The sequence below is a fragment of the Ipomoea nil genome, unplaced genomic scaffold (assembly GCF_001879475.1).
Source record: "Ipomoea nil cultivar Tokyo-kokei standard unplaced genomic scaffold, Asagao_1.1 scaffold0937, whole genome shotgun sequence".
Lineage (NCBI taxonomy): Eukaryota > Viridiplantae > Streptophyta > Magnoliopsida > Solanales > Convolvulaceae > Ipomoea > Ipomoea nil.
In genome coordinates, this window is record NW_017617365.1 from 787,345 (window position 1) to 814,656 (window position 27,312).

The 27,312-nt window shown below is 32.4% G+C and overlaps 2 protein-coding genes and 1 long non-coding RNA gene across 3 annotated transcripts; 2 read left to right on the forward strand and 1 right to left on the reverse strand.

Annotated features, from left to right (window-relative positions):
- Nucleotides 1–1,226: 1,226 nt before the first annotated feature.
- On the reverse strand, nucleotides 1,227–22,293 carry LOC109179621. The gene is made up of 4 exons (XR_002053945.1): nucleotides 22,195–22,293; nucleotides 21,332–21,333; nucleotides 18,715–18,723; nucleotides 1,227–1,239 (listed from the first exon to the last, which is right to left on the reverse strand). It is a non-coding gene; the product is annotated as an uncharacterized LOC109179621 (long non-coding RNA).
- A 281-nt stretch (nucleotides 22,294–22,574) lies between these two features.
- LOC109179591 lies at nucleotides 22,575–24,497 on the forward strand. The gene has a single exon (XM_019329093.1). The coding sequence runs from the start codon at nucleotides 22,575–22,577 to the stop codon at nucleotides 24,495–24,497; it is 1,923 nt and encodes a 640-aa protein (XP_019184638.1).
- LOC109179592 lies at nucleotides 24,490–26,317 on the forward strand. Its single transcript, XM_019329094.1, has 5 exons — nucleotides 24,490–24,838; nucleotides 24,919–25,239; nucleotides 25,317–25,416; nucleotides 25,497–26,230; nucleotides 26,314–26,317. The coding sequence occupies exons 1-5, from the start codon at nucleotides 24,507–24,509 to the stop codon at nucleotides 26,315–26,317; spliced, it is 1,491 nt and encodes a 496-aa protein (XP_019184639.1). The 5' UTR covers nucleotides 24,490–24,506.
- The last annotated feature ends 995 nt before the right edge of the window (nucleotides 26,318–27,312 follow it).

Consider the following 27,312-nt stretch of genomic DNA (forward strand, 5'->3'; position numbering starts at 1 on the left):
AGTCCATGATGTAGCGGTACTTTTTTTTCTATAATCTTAATATTTTGTGTTTCAAAACTTTTAGTTTATGCATATCGTTGTTTACAACATTTTCTTTTTACACTACAAATTCAGAGAACTTTTCTACATATGTATATTCCTCAAAGGTTTGTTCAAAAGTGGCTGAAGAAATTTAAAGAAGGGGGGTTTATCGAATTAATAGATTTTTTGTGCTTTATAATATGTATAGAAACAAAACTACTACTCATAGGTATATGCCGCAGTTTTGTGATAGAACCACTGTGGGAGTATTGAAGGATGCAGATTCCTCTACACATATTTACGACAAAAAAGATTATGATTTCTTTGAAGATGTTATTTATTGCTCACTTACATTGTTTTGCTTTTTGTATTACTTTATTGATGTATTTGACTTTTTTTTTTTATTTTTTATTTTTTACCTTTCACGACTCTCTGGATGGACAGGTGCCTCAACGTCCTATTAAAAATTTTGAGTCTAACCAGGAATGTGATTCAAATAATGAGGGATCTGTTAAGAGCTATAAAGGTTGAAAATCTAGGTTGAAATAGTTATTCAAAGATTAAACATCATTTATAATTCTGTATATTTATTTCTATTAGAATCAGTCATTTCTTATATTATTCATCGTTGTTATGTAATAGGCATTTGTCACTTCTCAATAAGAATGTGGTTCTGATTTTGCCACAATAATTAGTAATATTTACCTTCAGTATAATTTCACAATTTAATCATTTTTAAATTATATAATTTCTAATTTATTTAATATATATATATATATATATATATATATATATATATATATAATTTAATAAAACTTTTTTTTGTCTGTTGAACAATAAAAAAAACTCATAATAATTAATGCTTATTTAATATTTCCCAATTTAATTTTCAATGACGTAATTGTTTTGAAAAAAGAATACATAAATACATAATATTTTTTTTTTGAATGCTACTAGCTCTATTACATTGTAGTATCTGTTCATATACTTTCTCAACCTACTGAAACACAAAGAGCTAATAACGCCTCCACTGAGGCTTGAACTTACAACCTTCCAAATGAAAGTCCAACCCGGATACCATTAGACCACATAGTCTTGGTACATAAATACATAATATAATTAAATAAAAATGCAATTAATATTCCTGAAACAGATAACCAGCTGGAAAAATATTTTGAGAAAGAAGTACGTACAGTATGCATGCACGGGTTTATATGGCTTTAAATTAAAAGCCTTGACATCAACTAATCTCGAGTCCATTGTTTTTCTCTTAGTTTTGCGGTTCTTGGATGTAAAATTATTTTAATATGGTAATATTATGTATAGTATTACTGTGTAAAATTATGTATGATAATATTATGTATAGTATTACTGTGTAAAATTATGTATGATAATATTATGTATGGTGTTACAAAATAATAATTAGGTATTATCGTGTAGAATTATGTATGCTAATATTATGGGAAGAATGTATGCAAATATTATGTGTAGTATTACCGTTTATAAAATACATTAATTCGCTAATAACATAACTACATAATTGGTAATCTTATGTATGTTATTTATCTTAAGTATAATTTAACAATTTAATAATTTTTAATTTAGCAAATAATCTGTAATAAAAAATTGTATAAATATGGTAATATTATGTTAATATAACCAATTCATATATATGCTACGATTGAATAAAGAATTATTTAAATATAGTAATATTATTTCAACATGGTAATCTATCTATTATCTATACTAAAATTAAAAATAAAAATCTATTTACTTAATTTCCCGCTCAAACAATAATAAATAGTAAAGGTAAATTAAAAAATGAATGGAAAAAAACAAAGGAACAAAAATATTCCAAAATAATATTCTATATCATCACTTAAAAATGGAAAGAAAATTAGGTAAATTAGAAAAAGAAATGAATAGTAAAAACTGACTGGAAATTAAAAATGGAAAAAGGAACATAAATTAGGTTAATTGGAAAAAAAAATGAATATTAACAATTGAAGAAAATAAAAAATGATCCATAATTGACTAAAATGAAAAAGAAAATGACTAGATCATTGCATTTTAATTTTTCACGATAATATTACACAGTATAATACATCGAATTACAATTATGTCATAAATTTTTCACAATTTTAAACAATGGAACGGAAATTAAAAATAGAACGATAATATTTCAATAATAATATTCTACATCATCAAGTAAAGGAAATTTAAAAATGAAAGGGAAATATTTCAATAATAATATTCTATTGAAGCCCAACGTGTCAAAATGCTCTTATTTAAGAAACCTTATCTTAATGGCTTCTTATTTTAGTTTTTCTTTTTAACTTTTTTTTTTTAAAAAAAAAAATTTACTAGGGGGTTTGAGAAAGATTAACCCAAAATGTATATGAGTTGTTTTAGTTTTTAGCAGTTTGGAGCAAATTGTTAAGTTATTAAATAATATTTTTGGTGTTTTGATTAAATATAAAATGTTAAACAGATAAATTTCTTAAAATTTTGGCGAATTTGCCAAATAATCAAATTGCAATAACAACAACAACAACAACAACAACAACAACAATAATAATAATAATAATAATAATAATAATAATAATAATAATAATCCAAAAAAAAAACTATATACAAAATAAAATTAAAATTAACAAAAAAAAAAAAAAAAAAAAAAGATAAATGCGAGCCACCTTCTCCCTTTGTAAATGATGTGGGATCATTTTGATCCTACATTTAAAATGTTTGAAAAGAGAGAGCTCCTTTATATAAGAGGAGCAATGATCCTTTTATAGACATAATTGCTTGCCTATCAATCAATGTGGGCAAGTATTGAGAAGTCAAAAGATTCTTATTTAAGAAGCTTTAACTTTGTCTTCTTATTTTAATTTTTATTTATTTATTTATTTATTTATTATTACTGGGGGTTGTGGAAGATTAACCCAAAATGTATGTGTTGTATTAGTTTTTTGCAGTTTGGAGCAAATTACTGAGTTATTATATAATATATTTTGGTGTTTTAATTAAAGTTAAAATGTTAAAATGACGAATTTATTAAAATTTTGACGAATTTATCAATAATCAAATTACAAATAATAATAATAATAATAATAATAATCCAAAAAAAAAAAAAAAACGATATACAAAATACAATTAAATTTAAAATTAAAAATAATAAGAAGAAGTCAAAAGGGAGCCACGTGCTCCCTTTGTAAATGATGTTAGATAATTTTGATCCCATATTGAAAATGTTTGGAAAGAGGAACTCTTGAGCTCCTCTATATAAGAGGAGAAATTCTCCTCTTACAAACATAATTGTTTGACCATCAATGTGGGCAAGTATTGAGAAGTCCAAAGGCTCCTATTTTATTTTTGAGTATACTATTGACCCGACAAATTATGCTATGAAATCGTGTCCACCTTGCATGGTAGACACTGTTTCAAAATTGTTCATAATTATGAATATATAGTTCTATAATTATGAACATAGTGTTGTGAACATAATTATGAACATATAGTTATGTAATTATGAATATAGATATTCAATAATTGTGAATATGAAGTTCAAAAATTATGAATATATAGCTTTATAATTATGAACATATAATAATTAAGTAATTATGAACATATAGTTTTGTAATTGTGAATATAGAGTTCAATAATTATGAATATGAAGTTCAAAGATTATGAATATATAGCTTTATAATTATGAACATATAGTTCAGTAATTATTAACATAGAATTGTGTCCACCTTGCAAGGTGGACACGGTTCCACAGCATAACTATTCGAGGCAAATTATGTTGTGCATCCGTATGCACCATGCATGGTGCATACGGATGCAAAAACGACGTCGTTTTATTAAAAAAAAAAAAATGCGTCTCACTTAAAAAAAAAATTCAGTTTCGATTCCCAGCAACAACATTATATTGTGCATAATTTGAACTAAAATTCCAGAATCGATGAACTAAAATTCCAGAATCGATGAACTAAAATTCCAGAATCTATGAACTAAAATTCCCGAATCTATGAACTAAAATTCCATAATGAATGAACTAAATATCCATAATGTATGAACTAAATATCCAGCATGAATGAAAAAAAAAATCAGTTTCAGTTCACGTCTAAATATCCATAATCAATGAACTAAAATTCCAGAATCTATGAATTAAAATTCCAGAATCTATGAACTAAAATTCCAGAATGAATGAACACCATAATGCTGTTGAGGGGAATCGAAACTGAATTTTTTTAAAAGTGGGATGCGCGTTTTTAATAAAACGACGTCGTTTTTGCATCCGTATGCACTATGCATGGTGCATACGGATGCACAGCATAACGATCCACTATTTGATTGACCCTGTTACATATAATATCTGTTCATATAAACTTTATCAACCTATTGAAGCCTAACGAGTCAAAAGGCTCTTATTTAATAAACCTTATTTTAGTTGCTTCTTATTTTAGTTTTTTTTTTAATTTTTTTTTAATTTATTAGGGGGTTTGAGAAAGATTAACCCAAAATGTATATGTATTGTTTTAGTTTTTAGCAGTTTGGAGTAAATTACTAAGTTATTAAATAATATTTTTGGTGTTTTGATTAAATATAAAATGTTAAACATGCGAATTTGTTAAAATTTTGTCGAATTTGCCAAATAATCAAATTACAACAACAACAACAACAGCAACAACAACAACAACAACAACAATAATAATAATAATCCAAATAAAACTATATACAAAATAAAATTAAAATTAACAAAAAAAGAAGAAGAAGAAGAAGAAGAAGAAGAAGAAGAAGAAGAAGAAGAAGAAGAAGAAGAAGAAGAAGAAGAAGAAGAAGACAAAGGGGAGCCACGGGCTCCCTTTGTTAATGATATGTGATTATTTTGATCCCACATTGAAAATGTTTGAAAAGATGAGCTCTTGAGCTCCTCTATATATATAAGAGGTACAAACATAATTGTTTGCCCATCAATGTTGCAAGTATTGAGAAGTTAAAAGGTTCTTATTTAAGAAACATTAGCTTTGTCTTCTTATTTTAGTTTTTATTTATTTATTTATTTATTATTAGTGGGTTGGGAAAGATTAACCCAAAATGTATGTGTTGTTTTAGTTTTTAGCAGTTTAGAGCAAATTACTAAGTTATTAAATAATATTTTTGGTGTTTTGATTAAAGATAAATTGTTAAAATGACGAATTTGTTAAAATTTTGGTGAATTTGTCAATCTCAATTTTTTTTTAAATTGTTAATAATAATAATAATAACAACAACAACAACAACAACAACAATAATAATAATAATAATAATAATAATAATAATAATAATAATAATAATAATCCAAACAAATAGTAATTGACTGTAAATGTAAATTAAAAATGGAACGAAAATATTTTATTAATAATATTCTACATCATCAAATTAAAATGTAACAGAAATTAGGTAAAAATATCAATATATCTATATTCTAATTGACTGAAAATAAAAAATAATAATTGACTGAAAATGAATCTAATATTACTAATTAACTGAATATATAAAAGGAAATGAATATTAATAATTGACTGCAAATAAAAAATGCTCGATAAAAAAATGGTCATATCATTGCATTTTAATTAAAAATGGAATGAAAATTAAAAATTGGAAGAAAATATTGCAATAATAATATTCTACATTATCAATAGTAAATGCATATTTTAAACAATAGTAAAGGTAAATTAAAAATGAAACGGAAATATTTCAATAACAATATCTACATCATCAATTAAAAATGGAAAGCAAATTAAGTAAAAATATCATTGCATTTGGTATACTAATTGATTAATTGACTGAAAATAAAAAAGAATAATTTGCTGAAAATGTATCTGATATCACTAATTGACTGCAAATATAAAAGGATAACTAATTGAGTAATATTCTACCATTATATATTTTAATCCAAGTAATCCGTCCTGATAGATTGAAGGTGTTAGCTCTAAACGAAGATGAACAAGATTGTGTTGTCACTACCAATGTCGTCTACAAAGAAGTTTCAATAATGTGTAAATATAATCGGTGATATTCAGTTTTTTTGTTTAAATGAAAAAATTGTTATATATCTAGACAGAAAAATATATCTTCCATACAAATGAATAAGGATACCAATTCATTTCTATAACTGAGTTGTTAGAGAACGAACACATTTGTCTAATTTATGAAAATTCTAAATAATGATAAATTAAATCTTCAAAATTATAGCACCGTATGCATACATCTAGACATTAGTTATTAATTTGACCAATTATTTGCACAAATTCAAGCAATGATAACATCAAAATATATAAACGATCCAAACCATATATTTAATTGCACTATATAATATTTGATGTTCTAATTTAAATAATTATATATCAATTCATATATTCTTAATATATTACAACAAATTCATTCCGTACATCGCAAGGGTGCAACTACTAGTTATGGGTAAAAATTCTATTCTAAAATTATAAAATAGTGTAATACAATTAAATTTGCACATCTAATCTATAGTATATATAATAACAAAATCCTAAAATTTTAACTTCTTGCCCAATTCTTTAAAAATCTCTCTTCCCAATAAAATATATTGATTTCTACTTTCTCATTCGTACAATAATTCTGGGTAAAAATTTTATTCTAAAATTATAAAATAATGTAATACAATTCCCTTTGCACATCTAATCTATATCTATATCTATATCTATATCTATATTATATATAATAACAAAATCATGAAATTTTAACTTCCCACCCAATTCCTAAAAAATATCTCTTCCCAATAAAATATATTCATTTCTACTTTCCCATTCGTTCAATAATTCTGGGTAAAAATTCTATTCTAAAATTATAAAATAGTGTAATACAATTAACTTTGCACATCTAATCTATACTATATATAATAACAAAATCCTGAAATTTTAACTTTCCTCCCAATTCCTAAAAAATCTCTCTTCCCAATAAAATATATTGATTTCTACTTTCCCATTCGTTCAATAATTCTGGGTAAAAATTTTATTCTAAAATTATAAAATAGTGTAATACAATTAACTTTGCACATCTAATCTATACTGGATATAATAACAAAATCATGAAATTTTAACTTCCCGCCCAATTCCTAAAAAATTTCTCTTTCCAATAAAATATATTGATTTCTACTTTTCCATTCGTACAATAATTCTGGGTTAAAATTCTAGTCTAAAATTATAAAATAATGTAATACAATTCCCATTGCACATCTAATCTATACTATATATAATATCAAAATCATGAAATTTTAACTTCCCGCCCAATTCCTAAAAAATCTCTCTTCCCAATAAAATATATTGATTTCTACTTTCCAATTCGTTCAATAATTCTTGGTAAAAATTCTATTCTAAAATTATAAAATAGTGTAATACAATTAACTTTGCAAATCTAATCTATACTATATATAATAACAAAATCATGAAATTTTAACTTCCCGCCCAATTTCTAAAAAATCTCCCTTCCCAATAAAATATATTGATTTCTACTTTCCTATTTGTACAATAATTCTGGTTAAAAATTCTATTCTATAATTATAAAATAATGTAATACAAATCCCTTTGCACATCTAATCTATACTATATATAATAACAAAATCCTAAAATTTTAACTTCCCGCCCAATTCCTAAAAAATCTCTCTTCCCAATAAAATATATTGATTTCTAATTTCCCATTCGTTCAATAATTATGGGTAAAAATTCTATTCTAAAATTATAAAATAGTGTAATACAATTAAATTTGCACATCTAATCTATAGTATATATAATAACAAAATCCTAAAATTTTAACTTCCCGCCCAATTCTTTAAAAATCTCTCTTCCCAATAAAATATATTGATTTCTACTTTCTCATTCGTACAATAATTCTGGGTAAAAATTCTATTCTAAAATTATAAAATAATGTAATACTTTTTTTTGAATGCATAAAATAAAATAATGTAATACAATTCCCTTTGCACATCTAATCTATACTATATATAATAACAAAATCCTAAAATTTTAACTTCCCACCCAATTCCTAAAAAATATCTCTTCCCAATAAAATATATTGATTTCTACTTTCCCATTCGTTCAATAATTCTGGGTAAAATTTCTATTTTAAAATTATAAAATAGTGTAATACAATTAACTTTGCACATCTAATCTATACTGGATATAATAACAAAATCATGAAATTTTAACTTTCCACCCAATTCCTAAAAAATCTCTCTTCCCAATAAAATATATTGATTTCTACTTTCCCATTCGTACAATAATTCTGGGTTAAAATTCTATTCTAAAATTATAAAATAATGTAATACAATTCCCTTTGCACATCTAATCTATACTATATATAATATCAAAATCATGAAATTTTAACTTCTCGCCCAATTCCTAAAAAATCTCTCTTCCCAATAAAATATTGATTTCTACTTTCCCATTCGTTCAATAATTCTTGGTAAAAATTCTATTCTAAAATTATAAAATAGTGTAATACAATTAACTTTGCACATCTAATCTATACTATATATAATAACAAAATCCTGAAATTTTAACTTTCCGTCCAATTCTTAAAAAATCTCTCATCCCAATAAAATATATTGATTTCTACTTTCCCATTCGTACAATAATTCGGGGTTAAAGTTCTGATGTGTCAAAAGTTCGGCAAGGCATAACTTTTGACTCTGTTGTCTGTTTTTGACAAATGTTTTTTTGAAATCGCGTATTTTTTTGAGATCTATCCACCGCAAACGGCCATAGGCGGTTTGACCCACTAATTTCTAAAAATAATGCTTTATTAAATTGTTTCTAAGAAAAAAACTTTGAGAACCTTATGTTTTATTAATGAATTTTTAAAATTTTTAATTAAAAAATTGTCCCGTACAGTATTTAATAATCTCTCTTTATAATTGGTCAAATTATTTAATTATGGTAAATTAGAGAATAATTAATGATGATAATAGAAATCTTAGAAGACTATTAGAGTTAAAGAATATTTAATTATTGTTATATTATTATTGTGATTTACGAAATACAATACAAGAATATTTAATTATGGTTATATTATTATTGTGTGCCTCACGGCCATTATATACTAACAAAATTTGAAAAGAAACTAATAATAATAATAATAATCTAATAATAATTATAATAATATAAGTGGTAAAAATAATATCTAAAAGTAATTAAGTGTTAATAATAATAGTAAGAATATTAACGTAAGAATTATAACATAGAATAAATCGTAATAATTAATAACTATAGTCTAAGATTAAATTTGGAATTGTCAGGAAAGATAAGTGATCTCTCGTGGAATTGTCCTTATTATTATTATTATTATTATTATTATTATTATTATTATTATTATTATTATTATTATTATTATTATTATTATTATTATTATTATTATTGTGAAAGTTGATAAAAGGAGAAGAGAAAAGGATTTTAATTGGGAAGGGTAAAAGAAGTCATTTCTTTAAAATAATAAGGATAAAGATGAAAAAAAAAAAGTTAGGAAGCTAGGAGCTTATTTTGAAACGCTACCTAAGGTAACGTTCTAAAATAAGCTCTTATTTTAAGCTAGGAGCTTATTTTAGGAATATTACCAAACAGAGTTTATAGCTTATTAGTAGCTTAAAATAAGCTATAAGCTCCTAAATAAGCTCTGCCAAACAGAGCCGTAAAAATATTCTAAATATATTACAACAAGTCCATTCCGTGCATCGCACGGGTGAAAATACTAGTGTATTTAATTACAATTTTAAAAAGTTTACGCACCTAATTGGCTTTTCAGGTAATATTCGAGGGTTTATTTTACCTTTTTTCCTTAAATTTTTTGGAATTAAAATCACTTTTAGGTATAAATTACGAGCTACATACAATTATAATACATTTTCCTTTCATTCCCTAATTTACTTTAATAGTTAGTGTAAATTTGTTTCCCATTGAACCAAGATAATATTTTTATAATATTACTGAATTTGATGAATTTTTTTAAAAGAAAACACTATTTTGCAAGAAGGAAATCCATTATATATATAGGTTTACAACAAAAACACTCATCCGCCTCCGCCATGGTGGCTAGAGGCGCCTCCGCTGCCATCTGCATGGCTTGCGAAGGAAAGAGCGGAAGTCGCAGATCAGAAAATTAAAATTATTCTTTATAAAGCTAGAAAACGGTCAAAGACAGAAAGAAAAAAACTCTCAATTAGTTGTTTGACCAAATTAAACAAATAAATTTAATTAAATAAATAAAAAGTTGGTTGATAAACTGTTTACTAAATTCCCAAAATTGAAAATTGAAGCACGATTGCAAGTCTGGAAAGTGTCGCTTATTTTGAAATATATTCTATGGTTAATTGAAATTGATAAATGATACAAATGACACGTTGAAAGTAGCAACACGAGTTTTGCTTGATTAGTGGACAGATGTTTCATATAGAAACAAAAGTTTTGTTCGTGCAGTGTTTCGTGTTGTTTTTTAAATATTATTTTCGCAATATGATTTTTTTGAGAATTTATTTTTTTGGGTCAATTTTTATCTTATATTTATTGGTCAATTTTTTGTTTAGAGTTCTAACCATTTTAAAATAAAACGAAGGGAAAATGACATTTTTCCCTCCTGAGTTATATACCTATAGTATTTTTCTCCCCTAAATTATTGAAGTGGCTATTTTTTTCCTTGAAATGTTAAATGGACATATTTATCCCTAAAATAAATATTTCATTTATTTTTTTTCTCCAATAAATTATGATCATAATTTGGTTCAAACCAAACAAACACTATAGCAACCAAACCGAAATATTCCAATTACAATTTAGAATCGAAACCCAATATTTAGAGTTTATTAAAATTGTACGTGAACCGGAACGGACGGTTCATGTTCCGAACTAAAAAAAATGAAATACATTTATTGTTGAATTTAGACTATTTTAAAATAAAAACTAAAATTTTAAGATAAAGACAGTTCAAAATCGCGAACCGGATCCGGAACCGCCGGTTTACGGTTCAAGATTCAAATTTTTTATACATAATTTTAATAAATTGACATCTAAATATTGGGTTTTAGATCTAAATCATAACCGGAAACTTTTAATTCGATTGCTTTAGTGTCTGGTTCAGTTCAAACCGAACCGTGGTCATCCCTACGTATACGCAATAATTTGTTGGAGAAGTAAAATAAATAAAATGTTTACTTTAAGGATAGAAATGTCAATTTAATATATCAGGGGGGAAAAGCACCATTTTTAGGATAATTGAGGGGGCTAATATGCTTACATAAATAATTGAGGGGAAAAAAGTGCTATAAGCATATAACTAAGGGGAAAAAAATGTCATTTTCCCTAAAACCAATTATTTAGACCAGTCAATAAGGCAATTATTGGGACTTTTGGTTGACTTTTGTTAAGATCTTATTTTTATGCTAGATTTTTCTTCGATAGTGTTATCTTTCCGTTGTGAAATTTTTTGCATCATTTTTTTTAATCAATACTTATTATTTATTAGTATTTTCTATGCGCGATATTTAAAAATAGATATCAATATTGGTACTCTATATTAAAATCTTAAATTTATTTAAATTTTAGATACTAATAATAATAATAATAATAATAATAATAATAATAATAATAATAATAATAATAATAATAATAATGTAAACCATTTTTAGAAATTTATATTTATATTTTAAGAAATAACTTATATACTACTCCAATATAATGTAGTCTATATATTATTACTTTTGAAGAAGATAATATATATATATATATATATATATATATATATATATATATATATATATATATATATATATATAGTAGATGCATGTGAATGGGAACAATAGTTGAAAGAAGATAATAGAAATTATAACGATTGGATATTTTTTACTAAAATATTGTATAATATAACTATTATTAGCATAATGTAAAAAAAAAAAAAATAATAACAGGAAAAGCGGACATAAATACTAAAGGGTATAACCTTCATTTACGTACACTTATTAATATAAATGTATTACATATTTAATATTCATTTCAAATAAGTTTTTGTAATAATATTATTCCATAAGGTTGCTGGTTAGGATTCTAATATTATAAATATAAGGTGAGTCTCTTATGAGATTATCTCTCGGATTTTTATCTATGAAATCGATCATGTTAAAATAGAAATGTAATATTTATGTAAAAAAATGTAATACTAATTATGAATAAATTGTTTGTGTCTTATGATGGGAAGTCTAATATTTGGAGGAAAAATATAATACTTTTAAATCAATTTATTAAATTTTAAGATTGAATAGTTTTTTTTTAAAAGAGCCGGCATTTATTGGAAATATGAAATTGTCCGAGTACATAGGTGCTGAATAATTAAAGGCCGAAGTGGCTAAAATATGTGCTAAACAATTATCCGATCTAGGAACATAATTAACTGAAACATAATCAAAGGAAACCATCCGGTTTCTGCAGGTGTCAATGGCATAGCCGAGGTATGAACGTGGTGTATCCTTCGCTTGTGATAAATACTGTTGTAGTAACAAACAATCCGTTAGTATGTCCACCGACCTCTCTCCACGATCCCATAGCTAGGATAACACTTCTTTACATGCAATTGCTTCTGCCATAAGCGGGGAGAAGTAGTCTATCAATGGCGCCTGTAGAGCTGTGATATACGATCCCTGTTCGTCTAGGACAATTGCCCCAACAGCGGTCTTATTTGTGGCATGAAAAAAGGCCGCATCAAAGTAACATTTATTCCGTGGGGAGGCAGCCGTGTGGCTTGTGGGCGGGACGGCGGCAGGCTGTTGTGCCACTCCTTGGCGCTGCTCGGAGGTTGCCGTGGGCAATCCACGCGGGGCGTGTTGCTGTTGCGGGCGGTCAGGGTGTGCAATTTGCCATGCCCGGATCGCTGCGGTTACAGTTGCAATTATCTTTTGTGGTCTGGGTAAGTATGCATCCCACACAGCTCCATTCCTCGCTCGCCATATATATTATAGTAGGCCTACTGCATAAATAATTCCATCATCTTCTAGAATATTTAATATCTCATTAAACCAAGCATGGAAAATATCTGTGATAGTATTGGGGATTGGAAGGTGAGATTGTGCCCATATGTTCCTTGTATAATCACATCTAACCAAAGAGTGCATAACATTCTCATGCATAATCCCACACATAGCACATGTTGGGCTAATCTCCACTCTCTTTATAATGAGGTTCGTTGTTGTGGGCAATATATTATTCAAGGCTCTCCATAAAAATGTTTTCCATCTCGAGGGTACTTTGAGCTTCCATAATTTGGGCCATTTATCAAACATCCCTGTCGTCTGTTCATAATTTCCCACTATTTGCCTGTAACCGCTTTTTACCGAGTATTCTCCTGTTATATCACCATGTCAATACCACATATCCTCATAATCTGGTGACACAGGTATTTTCAATATTCGTGTCACATCCTCCGGGATGAAAATATCAGTTAAAATATCATGATCCCAGGCCGTCGCTTCTTGATCTATTAATCCCATTACAGTTGCCTGCGCCAAGTATGGTGGTTTGTCAGTGATTATTTTCGCATTATTTTCATCCTGAAGCCATGGATGATCCCATATAAGAGTTCCCTTCCCATTTCCAATCCTGTGTCTGACTCCCCCACAAATTAATTCTTGTGCAGCCATAATACTACGCCAGCAGTAACTTGGATTATTCCCTATACAAGCATCAAAGAATGTCCCTTTAGGATAGTACCTGGCTTTATATATTCTGGAAACCAATGATTCAGGTTTGGTAAGTAAACGTCAGGCCTGCTTCCCCAGCATAGCTAAATTAAAGGCATGCAACTCCTTAAAGCCCAATCCCCCATATTTCTTAGGGATGCACAATTTATCCCATGCCTTCCAATGGATGCCCTGATCATCCTTAGATCTCCACCAGTAACGATTCATAGCTCTCTCAATGGCTGTGCAAGTATTCATAGGTAGTAAAAAGACACTCATAGAAAAAGTGGGCATAGACTGTGCCACACTTTTCAATAAGACCTCCTTACCTGGCTGTGAAAGCAATTTCTTATTCCAGGACCCAATCCGCTGTCTAATCTTATCATCAATATATGAGAAAACTGCTCTCCTATTCCTGCCCACAAATGATAGAAGTCCTAAATACTTCCCAAAATTCGGAGCCTGAACCACTCCCAAAATACTGGCAATCTCCTCTCTGTGTTAATCCCGCGTATTCTTACTATAGCAAATACTTGACTTATAGTAATTCACTGCTTGCCCAGACATTTCCTCATACACCGATAAACACTGTTTTACCACACTGGCTTCCTGCGCAGTTGCTCTAAAAAAGAGTAAGCTGTCATCTGCAAAAAATAAGTGGGATATAGGGGGGGGCTCCCCTAGCTACTCTGCACCCATGTAGATCTCCTCTCAACTGTGCCTGCTGTAGTAGCAATGAAAGTCCCTCATCACAAATAATAAAGAGATAAGGTGACAGTGGATCACCCTGCCTCAATCCACGAGTCGGCATGATCTGGTCACTTCGTGTTCCACCAACCTGAATACTATATGAAACTGAGGTCACACACAGCATTATCAAATCCACCCACATTTCATCAAAGCCCAATGCTAACATCATACTCCGCAAGAAGGGCCACTCCATTCGGTCATAGGCTTTTGCCATATCCAGTTTCAAAGCCCCCCATCCTGTGATTCCACATTGTTTTCTGTTCAAAAAATGTCCAACCTCAGCAGCAATCAAAATATTATCTGTTATTAGCCTGTCAGAAATAAAAGCACTTTGGGTGTCAGATATAATATCCCCCATAAGCGGTTTCATCCTGGCAGTTATAACCTTAGCCATAATCCTGTATACCACGTTACTCAGAGCTATCGGCCTATAATCCGAGACCATCTTAGGGTTTTCTTCTTAGGGATTAATATTATATTTGTATCATTTAGGCGAGCTGGAAACGAGCGAGTATTAAGACAATTCACAATATAGGCCGATACATCACCACCCACTACATCCCAAAAATGCTGGTAGAAACCGGATTCATTCCATCCGGTCTTGGTGCTTTGTCAGGAAACATTGAAAATAGAGCACTCTTTACCTCACCAGCATCAAAGGGCCGCAAGAGCAACTCATTCTGTACTTGTGTTACCCGAGAGGCTATATTTCCAAAGAATTCCCCACTATCACTTGGAGAGTCGGAGGTAAAGATAGTCTTATAATAGTTGTAGATAACATTCCTCATGGCTTCACCTTCCACCCAATCCCCACTATCATTCATAATTTTTAAAATAGTATTCTTTTTCTTGCGATGAGATGCATACCTGTGGTAGTATTTCGTATTAGCATCCGCGTTCTTAAGCCAATGCTGCTTGGCTCTCTACCTCCAGTATGTATCCTCCTGGGCCTCAATACGACATAGGCACTCCTCTAAACGTTGGAACTCAGCTAATGAGACCGGATCATTACACCCCCTCAGACGCAATTGTTCCTTCCGCAGGTTTCTGATCCGTTCACCAAACTTATGAAAACGCTCTCCTCCCCAACGCGACAAACGATTTCCACAAATAGAGATACATTCCTGCAACCCCCTTCCTGCGCCCTCATTCCATGCCTTCTCCACCACATCCCTACATCCTTCATCGTGCAGCCATGCCATCTCAAAACGAAACCCTCTTCTCAGACCACCCGTCCTTTCCCGAAGATTCAGAATCCCAAGGAAAAGAGCAGAATGATCGGACTTTCGGGTTAATATATTTTTCACACTAGCATCCGGCACGTTCTCACGCCAACTCTGGCTAGTCAAAACCTTGTCTAATCTTTCCTCTATCCAATTCGGTGTGCCTTTTCCTTTTTCCCAGGTAAACGGATATCCCATCATTGGCATCTGCGCTAATCCACACTCCTCTATAGTCTCACCGAACCCATGCAATAAACTCAGAGGATGAGGGTTTCCACCCCGCTTCTCAGATTGATAAAGTAAATCATTAAAGTCTACAATCATCACCCACGGTAGATTCAATCTGCCAGCTAAGGTACGAATAAGATCCCACGAGTCTCTCCTTTGACCCCTCTGTGAAAAGCCATAAAAGCCAGTCATTCTCCACTTTTCAAACCCCGGCATAGTCACCTCAACATCCACATAGTTTGTGGAATAACTAATCAATCTCGCTGTATTATTCGCTCTCCACAACAGAGCTAATCCATCACTCAAACCAGAACTGTCAATACAAAAAAGATAGATTGAATAGTTACTTTATGAGAAAATTGTAATACTAATAAAAGATAGATTAATTGATTGTTACTTACCTATGAGAAAAAATGTGATGTATGTTTTGATGAAAAATGTAAACTTCTAAATCAAAAGATAATATTAGAGGTTGAAGAGTTACTTATAAGAAAAAAATGTAATACTTATGAGGAAATGTGTAATATTTATGAGAAAACAATGTAATATTTATGAAAAATTTGACCCATTTCAATGATGAAAATCTCTGAGACGGGCTCATAAGTGATTTTGCAATATATATATATATATATATATATATATATATATATATATATATATATATATATATATATATATATATATATATATATATATATATATATATAGAATAATGCTCATATGTGGTCATGTTGTTAGGTGTGGTCGTGTCGCGGAATTTCAGAATACACTAACAGTGTTAACAACATGCACCAACAGTGTAAGGGAAACTCACCACAACGAAATGCAAAAAAAATACCAAAAAATACACAACAGACCCAAAAAATACACCATATAACTCACCAACCCCAATGGTGTATTCGCGAACACTGTATGGTGTTTTTACTCACACCTAATGGTGTGTTGTTGGTGATGCGTACCTAATTTGTGTGCATTTTTTGTGGTGCATTTCCTAGGTGAGGAGTGTTGATTATTGTTATCCTTCGGACGAAACAATTAAACGGCTGAGATTGCACAAAAGTTGAGATTTAAATTCCACTAAAATAGGTAGTAACGGTAGAAGTAATAAAGGTAGGGGCTAAAAGGCTAAATGGTAATCTGATTGTGGCATTGTTGTGTAATGTAATTGCGAAAAACCCAATTAAATTCCTTAGGGTTAATAGCATTTTTGTAGGTGAGATTTTGGCCTTCCATAGTCAATTCAGCTAAACCTTTGCAAAATCTAACAAGAACCTGTAGAGTAGGCGACTACTTCACCATCAGAAACTATGGCCGATGCAACACCTCGGCGAAGTCAACGGCGTGCATCCTTCGATTGTGTGGTTGTTTAATCTTTCGTCTCTACTGTCCGGTAATATGCGATTGTAGGAACTGCAATTTGTCTGTAATTTGTTGCTTGTTTTTTTGTAAATAAAATTCGCCGCTACTAGGAGGTACGGTGTGTATGTGAGGCCGTGGGAGGGGCGGTGTGTCTGGGAGACCGGGGGAGTGGAGGTGTGTTCCGGAGGGAAGAGACGGAGTTGGGGATTATAATGCAACTTAATAATATCGTATACACGGGTAGGCACTACACAGTTCTGCAGAGAATATTAGTTGTTGGTTGTCTGTGCACTAGAAGTCAAAGGTGGAAAGCTGAGGGTGTTCTAAAGAATGTACAGTAGGAGGGGATGGTGTTAAGTTTAGGAAAAAGTAGCAGAAGTTACGTCAATGGAGGGATGCACAAATGGGGGAAAATTATACTGTTGGGACCACAAACTAGTAGTTGGAGACAGAAATTTGTGTTGGTTTCAAAAAGGTTGAGAGGTGGGATGCTGTGAATCAGCGTAAATGTTATAAAAGAAAAATTTATAGTTTGTTTGTGATGGATTTGTTGAGTTATTAATTAATTGAATAGAAATAGAGGGGGGGACCACTAACAGAAGAAAAAACATTTAATATTGGGTGAGAATTGGTCTGAGTGGTTAGTTGCCTAGGGAAGTAGTGAGGTGAATTTGTGTTTTTGTGAAATGTGCGTTCATATTAGTCTTGTGTGGTAGGATTAGAGTGCATGATAATATTTTGTATTGTGACACCCCTTTTCTAAAATCTAAAACCCGATATAAACAATCTTAAACAGGATAAATCCAAGGTAGATTAAGTAAACTAAGATAATAATCTATAGCAATAAACTAAAGGGGATAGTCACCGCCACAGTCACCCACTCACGGTAACTGCACAGGCTAACAAAAACTACAAAACTAGAGTCAAATCTCAACAAAATCATAAAACAAGGGAACAACCCCTGGTGTCTAAGCACCATCAAAACAAGTGTTCCAACTACAACCCACGACAAAACTACTACAGGAGAAGGGTACTGAGCTAATGACTACCAAAGCTAGTACTACGCACTACTCGATCACGTGCGCTCTCAAGTACTGGGTCCACCTGAAAGGGGTTATAAAATCACATAGGAGAAAATAAACGCGTTAGCAAATAATGCTAAGTATAAAACCACTCAACCCTGTAAAATACTATAGAAATAGGTTGGAAAACGTTTTGCAATCATACACATTCTCGAGTATGAAGGTAAGCAATTAAGACACTTAGTCAAAGATCTCAACATATATACTTATATACTTCTAATATGCTCGCAACCTATATTTTCATGTAATCAGGCTTTCAATCCTAACTCATACTTATGCACATCCACATGCTATAAACAAATATAAACTATCTATAATCTACTATGCACTTCTCATAGTCATGCTGATAGATAATGAAATAACTGAAGCTTATCAGGTTAAGTCATGCTTTCATGCTAACACTTAAACAACGATTAAAACTGTACTTCTCAAATACTCAAAATGGGACATATGCTATGTCACGATGTGAACAAGGAAAAGATGCTATAAATATATACTTATACTCTCGCTCTTTATTTAAAAAGCAGTACTTTTCTGTGGAGGATCTCTGTTGAGTCACTTGACTCACTTTTCTCTTCTTTCTTTCTTTCTTTCTTTCTAAAACTCGTGGGGGAGGTAGGAACTTCACGAATCGTGAATGGACCTATCCGGGCTCGGCAATCTAGCCAGCCTAATACTCATCTCGCCCACAGAACCGGTACTCGTGGTTCTTATAACTCTGTGGAATCAGGTAACGTACTTTCAATGTGCACACCCCCTAACTAGGATTCCAAGCCTAGCGAGTAGTATCGAACCTAGTAACTCGGAATATCGACCAAGTTACTTCTAAAAATAAACTGTCGTTCCTCTGTGACCGTTTCTTTCTCATCTCATAACTTCTTTCTTTCTCTTTTCTTCCGAAAGGATATAGTCCTAACGGGAACCTCCAAAACATAGATTTTCCTCACTTTATATAATAGCATATATATCACATGCAACTTCTTTTCTCATGCTAGTAATCTAGACATCATGCAAGCTTCTCAATGCAAATAGATAGAGATTTTCCAAAATAGATCGATATAAGGTTTTGAAATGTAACCTAGGCTTTACTTTGAGCCTTTACTGTACTTAAGCTTTGAATATGACAAAATGATCTTTTACTGTAAAACTTGGAAATGCACTGCCTTATTAATGTAATTTCAATAAACTCAACAAATCTTCTATTCAAGGGCTAAACAAAGCAAATAACACAATTTTCATATAATTAGGTGTTAGGATTTCCCTTCACAACCTTGAATTCAAAGCCAAATAACAACACAGAGGTCAATTTTCATTCTTGTCTGCTAAACATGCTTCTTCTCAAAATCAAACGAATACAACTCATACTAGCGCATCGTTACGAGCCCGAGTGTTCAGGCCTCACGGGCCCACGAATCTCGGTCCGAAACAACACATATCTAAGCCTTAAAGAGCCCGGCCTTCTACTGATTTGGCCTGGCGGAGCTTGGTGACGGGGCTTGAGAAGCCCTGTCACTTGGCTCCGCCAAGCAACGGCCTAGAGTGAAGGATCTCAGAGAGATCCGTCACTCTGGTCCGTTGGACCATGATCCTAGCCAGCGGATCTCTCCTAGATCTGTTGACTAGGGCCGCAAGGCATACTTAGTGCACCAGACAGTGTGCACCAGTGGTCTTCTTCTCCAAAAACTCATCTCAGAGCTCCAACGGACACTTCCAGACAACCATGAATCAAATACATAACATCATCAACACACAATAAACTCATCAACAAGTATTCTCTAACATTTCTAAGCATCTAATCTCAAGAATCTAACACTTAACATACTAAAATAGTAGTTTTGGGAATCCATGATTTATACCTTGAGCTTAGCCTTCTCTAGTGTGGATCCCTCATCTTCTTCTTCAAAGATTCCCAACTTCACCACCTATTTTTCCTCAGACAAACATAAACACATACTATACTCATCACAACCTCAAAGATGGAAAAGCAGAGATGGACAAATGAATGTTTGGGAAGATGAAATGAAATGGAGGAGGTGAATGGAAGGAGATACTTACTGTTTTTTTCCCTTTCTCTATCAGACTCTTGTTTTCTAAGGTTAAAGGAGGCAAAATGGAGGGATCAAGAGAAATCATATGGAATAGTGTTATATATATATGGGCTCAAAACCCTAGGTGTCACTACAAAAAAACACTGAAATAGCGACGGATCTAGCGACGGACGCATTCCGTAGCTAATTCAACGACGGAATAGCGACTATTTAGTGACGGAATTTAGTTTTCTTGTTAAATAGGATTTTTGCGACGGATTAGCGACGGATTAGCGACGGATTAGTGACGGATATTACGACGGATGAGTGTTGTCGTTAAATTTGTAGCTATTTTTAGCGGGAATTTTTGGCGCAAAACTTAGTGACGGATTAGTGACGGATTAGTGACGGATTGGCGACGAATTTTTCGCGGGTTAATTTTGAAATTGTTCTAGCTACATACTAGCGACCTACTTAAACATCTGTCGCTATTTTCTAAGTTTCATGTATTCGAGATTCAAGTCTAGCGACGGATACTCATATCCGTCGCTAGAATTAGTACGGCTTTAGAGTACATAGCGACGGAAATATTGATCCGTAGCTATGTAACGACGGACGGTGAAATCCGTCGCTAAGATGACCAAACGGCTTTGTTCGTATGCGTTGAATAGCTACGGATATAGCGGTCCGTCGCTAAGTTGTCCACAAGGTGTTTTCATATGAGTTCAATAGCGACAGACTATTAAATCCGTTGTTAATTTTAGTAAATTTTTTTTTATTAAATGTTTCATAGCGACGGAATCGATATCCGTCGCTAGGAACAAGAATGATAATTTAATTAATGTCGCAGCTCTTACTTTTAATAAAAAATAACGAGAGAATGTTAATCCGTAGCTAGAGTTCATAAACCACAACTAATTAATTACTCATTCTTCTTCTAAGTCCTAAGGGTTTGGAATAGCGCAGCCCTAAGCCCTTATTCTTCTCTCTCGCATATCGCAGCCCTCCGACCAGCAACAGCCCACAGCCGGCGTCTCTGCTCTCCGGCGTCTCTGCTCTCTGGCGTCTCTGCTCTCCGACGAAGGCTCCACCGCATCTCTACTCTCCGACGAAAGCTCCACGGCGAATCGGCGAAAGCTCTCCAACTGCGAAGGTAATTTCCTCATCTACTCTCCGAACACATTGTTTGATTAATTCTAGAGTCAAATAGATACATATATAAATAGATACATAAATAGATACATAAATAATTTTCTGCCCTTCTTTACAGAAATAGATACAGAAATAGATACATAAATTCAATTACATGGATGCAATTGAATTATAAGATTTCATAAACAAATAATATTTTGCTTAAAATAATGAATGATTAGCCTTGTTTGGTAAATACGCAGTAGGAAGTAAAATAATGTTAATTGAATTAACAAATACGCAGGATATTAATTTTGATTTGGAAAATGATAAATGTATTTCTATGGAGTAGAAACACAGTAGGAAGTAAAAAATTAGAATTAGAATTTGTTTAAAGACACAAAATTTTATACTCATGGATTGATTTGTGTGTTACATACCATTCTCTTTTCCCCAAGAAAATAAGAAAAGAGAGGGAGAGTTGCAAATTTTTAGGAGGAAACTATATTGCTGCTGCTATCTTGCATCTTTTTTAGTACTTAAGGTAGAACAAGGAGTTGCCTGGAGGGTAAAAACCAAGGCCAAAAAGTTTTAATCTCTAACATAGTAATCTAATCAACTGATTTGAATTAATAGCAGTGAACTAAAAAATTTTTCTTTTGTTGTTTATTTGCCGGCTAAACCGCCCGTGGGTACCGGCACTTATGTTTTCTCCGGCTAAACCGCCTGTGGGTACCGGAGGCTTATGAAAATATGCATGACTGTTTATTTCAATCTCTTTATTTGCCGGCTAAACCGCCTGTGGGTACCGGCACATGTGTTTTCTCCGGCTAAACCGCCTGTGGGTACCGGAGGTTTATGAAAATATGCATGATTGTTTATTTCAATCTCTTTATTTGCCGGCTAAACCGCCTGTGGGTACCGGCATTAGTGTTTTATTCGGCTAAAATATGCAAGTTTGCAAGTGTAGTTTTTTTTTTTTTTAATTGAAATGTAGCATTGAAAAATATAGGTGATAAATACAATGAGTTCAAATCGTCATTGGATGTATACACGAATTAGAAATGGTCTTCTCACAGAGGAGTTTTTGGTTGGTCTTGAAACTTTCATCCAATTTGCTACTAGTCAACGTAGTTGGATGGACGGGGAAAAAATTAAGTGTCTATGTAATCAACGCAAGTGTCAAAACACCAAATATTTAGATGTGCCTACCGTGAAATTTCACTTAGCAAAATATGGATTTGTGTCGGATTACTATGTTTGGCGCTTCCAGGGCGAGTGTAATGTGAGCGTAGATGTTGATCCAGATGTTGGTGGCCCATCTCAAATGGATAGTGAAGAAGCATCTAATGCTTTCCATACAATGGTTATGGATGCTGCTGGTCCTGAATTTAATGTGGATGAAATAGAAGAAACGCCAAATCCCGAGGCCCAAAAATTTTATGACATGCTGAAAGCTGCAGATCAAGAGTTGTGGCCTGGGAGTAAAAAACACTCGCAGTTGTCTCTTGTAGCTCGACTTATGAGCTTGAAATCAGAGAATCACATATCAGAAAAATGTTTCAATCAATTCACTGAACTTTTGAAAGAAGTTATTCCGGAAGATAATCTAGTTCCTGACAATTTCTACGAAACCAAAAGGCTATTACGGGGTATGGGATTGCCAGTTCAGAAGATTGATTGTTGCAAGAACAATTGCATGATATATTGGGAGTCAGATATAGATATGACAACCTGTAAGTTTTGTGCCCACCCACGATTTAAACAAACTGCTCGTGGTGCAACAAAACGACAGAAAACTAATGTAGCATACAAAAAAATGTATTACTTTCCTCTTGTTCCTCGAATGCAGAGGTTGTATGCATCTAATGCTACAGCAAATGATATGAAGTGGCATGCAAATTCAGTTGAAGATGGAATCATGCGTCATCCCTCAGACTCGCTTGCTTGGAAGCATTTTAACCGCATTTATCCTGACTTTGCATCTGAACTTCGAAATGTTAGGTTAGGTCTATGCACCGATGGTTTTCAACCATTTGGACAGTCAGGACAACAATACTCCTCATGGCCTGTGATACTAACAACGTACAACTTGCCTCCTTGGATGTGTATGAAGGAGGAGTATATGTTCTTGACCGTATTGGTTCCAGGTCCAAAAAATCCGAAAGAGAAGATAGATGTTTTTTTACAACCACTTATTGCGGAGTTAAACCAATTATGGGAAATCGGTGTTCAAACATATGATATTTCAAAGAAGCAGAATTTTCAGCTGCGAGCTGCCCTTATGTGGACAGTCAGTGATTTTCCTGCATATTCTATGTTATCCGGGTGGAGCACTGCTGGGAGGTTAGCATGTCCATATTGCATGGACAAATCGGATGCCTTTACCCTAAAACAAAGTGGTAAGCAATCGTGGTTTGACAATCATCGAAAATTTTTGCCACCGAATCATCCATTTCGCAGGAATAAGACAGCGTTCTTTAATAACAGAGCGGTTACAACTGAGGCACCGCTTGTTCGGTCAGGAAATGATATCCTTGCAGAGATTGAAACTTTAGGCCTTAAAAAGGTCACTGAATTGGATGCAGGTGACGCTAATGGATTAATTTCCAAAACTTGCAGTTGGAAGAAGCGAAGTATTTTTTGGGATTTGTCATATTGGAGTTCACACTTGGTACGACATAATTTGGATGTCATGCATATAGAAAAAAATGTGTTTGATAACGTGTTCAACACAGTAATGGATGTTACTGGAAAAACAAAGGACACATATAAATCTAGAGAAGAGCTGAATGATTATTGTCGGCGGCCTGAGCTGAAGAGAGACGGTGTGACTGGAAAGTTCCCAAAAGCTTGTTACATACTTGACAAACCCGCAAGGGAAGCATTGTGTCAATGGGTTAGGAATCTCAAATTTCCTGATGGCTATGCATCTAATATGAGTTGATGTGTAGATATGAAGAAGTTGAAGTTGTTTGGAATGAAAAGTCACGACTGTCATGTGTTTATGCAGAGGTTAATACCAATTGCATTTCGTGAGTTGCTCCCGCTAAATGTTTGGAAAGTTCTTACAGAGTTGAGTTTATTCTTTAAGAACCTTACTTCCACTACAATTGCAGTTGAGGAAATGACGAAGCTTGAGAATGACATACCTCTCATTCTATGTAAACTTGAACGTATATTTCCTCCTAGTTTCTTCGACTCTATGGAGCATCTACCAATCCACTTAGCTTATGAAGCAAAGATTGCTGGTCCAGTTCAATATAGGTGGATGTATCCATTTGAGAGGTATAATTTTTATTAGTTGTGTTATCTGTTTTGAAACATATAATAACACTGTCACTTATATACGTTATAATTGTGTTTAGATATCTTCGAAAATTGAAAAATAATGTCAAAAATAAAGCGAAGGTCAAGGGTTCTATATCCAATGCATATTTGGTGGAAGAAGCATCATCGTTCTGTTCATACTATTTTGAGGATCATGTTAGCACGAAGCACAGAAATGTGCCTCGAAATGCGGATAGTAGTGAATATAGAGTTGATGAACATGAAGAAACTCTTTCTATATTCAAGTATCCGGGTCGAGCATTTGGCAAAGCAAAAACGAGATATATGACAGATGAAGAGTATAAAGCTGCTCAAACCTATGTGTTATTAAATTGTTCAGAAGTGGAGTCATTTATTGAGTAAGAATTCACTTCTGTTCAATTTTCTTATGCAATGTGTTATAAATGTTAACCCACTTATTGTTTTTATTTTAAAGGGTTTATATTGAGGAGTTAAAGAGGAGTCAACCAAACATTTCCAGTACTACCATTGATGGTAAATTGGAAAATGAATTTGCAAATTGGTTCAATGACTATGTAAGACTTGTATGTATATTATATATATTAAACTTCAAATTGTTTAATAAACTTTAACACTTATATTATGTATTATACAGGCACATGATCCTTCAAATAACATTTCAAACAAATTTATAAAGGATCTTGCAAAAGGGCCACTAAGATGTGTTAATACATATTCAGGGTATTATGTGAATGGCTTTAAATTTCACACCATTAGTTATGGTGGAGCTAAAGAAACAATGAATAGTGGAGTTTGCATAAAAGGAATAAACTATAGTATAGATGAAAGTGATTATTATGGCCGGTTGGTAGAAGTTGTACAAGTAGAGTACCCAGGCTTACCAGTCAAGAGGACAATATTATTCAAGTGTGAGTGGTTTGACCCGACAAGTGTGGGCATGAAGGTTCATTCTCAGTATAAACTTGTGGAAGTTAATCATAAGCGTAGATTTAATCGCTATGAACCATTCGTTCTAGCAATGCAAGCCGCTCAGGTTTATTATTGTACATACCCAAGTTTGCGGCGCGACAAGCTTGATTGGTGGGCTGTTTGCAAAATTAAAGCGAGATCTGAAATAGTAGTTCCTGAATCGTCTATATCTACGGAAGAATCACAAATACCTCCACCATTTCAAGAGAAAACTACAGACAATCATGATCTCATGCAAATAGATGAAGACCCATTGCATTTAAATGACTCAAATGGTGGGGTAATAGAATTTGATGAGGAACATGGTGACATCGAAGATGAACTTGAGTTAGAGGAAGAAATAGCTGACTCAAGTGGAGGTTCAGAAATAGGAGATAGTGATAATGGTATTGATAGTTTGTATGTTATTTTTCTTTTGAAAGGATATTTATATGTTATTTAACTTTATTATATTATATTTAATTATATTGAATTTATTTTAGATGACACGAGGTGGTAGTAGAGGTGGACGCACAAGAGGACGTGGACGAGGTGCATCTCATGTGGCACCTATTGTGGCACCTACTCCTACTATGGTATCTGGACCTATTGTGTCACCTGCTTCTGTTGGTTCACCATCGGACTTACCGATTCCATCACCATTAGATTTTACTGCGCCACCCACATCCTCATCAGTTGCAGGATCATCTACTGCTTGTGATTTGCCTATTATTCATGTGGAGGAGGGGAGGTAAAAATGTGATATTATGTTTACATTAATGTGTATATTATTTTTTATCTTTATTAATCTTTTATATATATATGTACAGGTTAATGCCTTCTCACCCATGTTCAAATACAATGAAAAAAATATTCATGCAAAGGATCTTCGTTGATGGGTATACTTGGAAGACGGTGTCTAATGAGTATAAGGAATCATATTTTGAAGAATTTAAAGTAAATTCAGAATAATATGTTTTGGAAAATATTGTGGTTGATTCTTGAAGTTAGAATGTTATTTATGGATGATATTGCATATATTTGATAAATTTGTAATGTTACAGAAATTTTACAAGTGGGATGCGACCATTGACACTCTAGTTCGTAAAGCGTTTTTTACACAAGCAGCCACACGCTATTCAGATTTGGTCTCCAAAATGAAGAAGAAGCGGACATCAGCTGGGAAGCCAGAATGTGTACATGAAGATACATGGCGCATTTGGGAGGCATATTGGGATAGGCCTGAAGTGAAAGCTAAATCTAAGCAAGCACGCAAAAATAGGATGAGTGAGGTAGCCGGGCCTGGTACGGGATGTTCCCGACATACCAGAGGATCTAGATCAAGTATTGAGCACTTTCACGCATTGGTAATACATTTAACATTAAAAATTATTATTTGTACATATTTTACGGATTTAAGTATCATATTATTGTTTGTGCTTGTTTAATAGCGAGCTACGCTTCAAAAGGACCCTGATCCGTATGAGTGCTTTGAGCATACG

Coding starts and splice junctions, on each gene's coding strand:
- LOC109179592 (XM_019329094.1), top strand. CDS start 24,507: ATGAAGAAGTTGAAGTTGTTTGGAATGAAAAGTCACGACTGTCATGTG. Junction 24,839..24,918: donor TGGATGTATCCATTTGAGAG/GTATAATTTTTA, acceptor AATTGTGTTTAG/ATATCTTCGAAAATTGAAAA. Junction 25,417..25,496: donor CAAATTGGTTCAATGACTAT/GTAAGACTTGTA, acceptor TGTATTATACAG/GCACATGATCCTTCAAATAA.
- LOC109179591 (XM_019329093.1), top strand. CDS start 22,575: ATGAGTTCAAATCGTCATTGGATGTATACACGAATTAGAAATGGTCTT.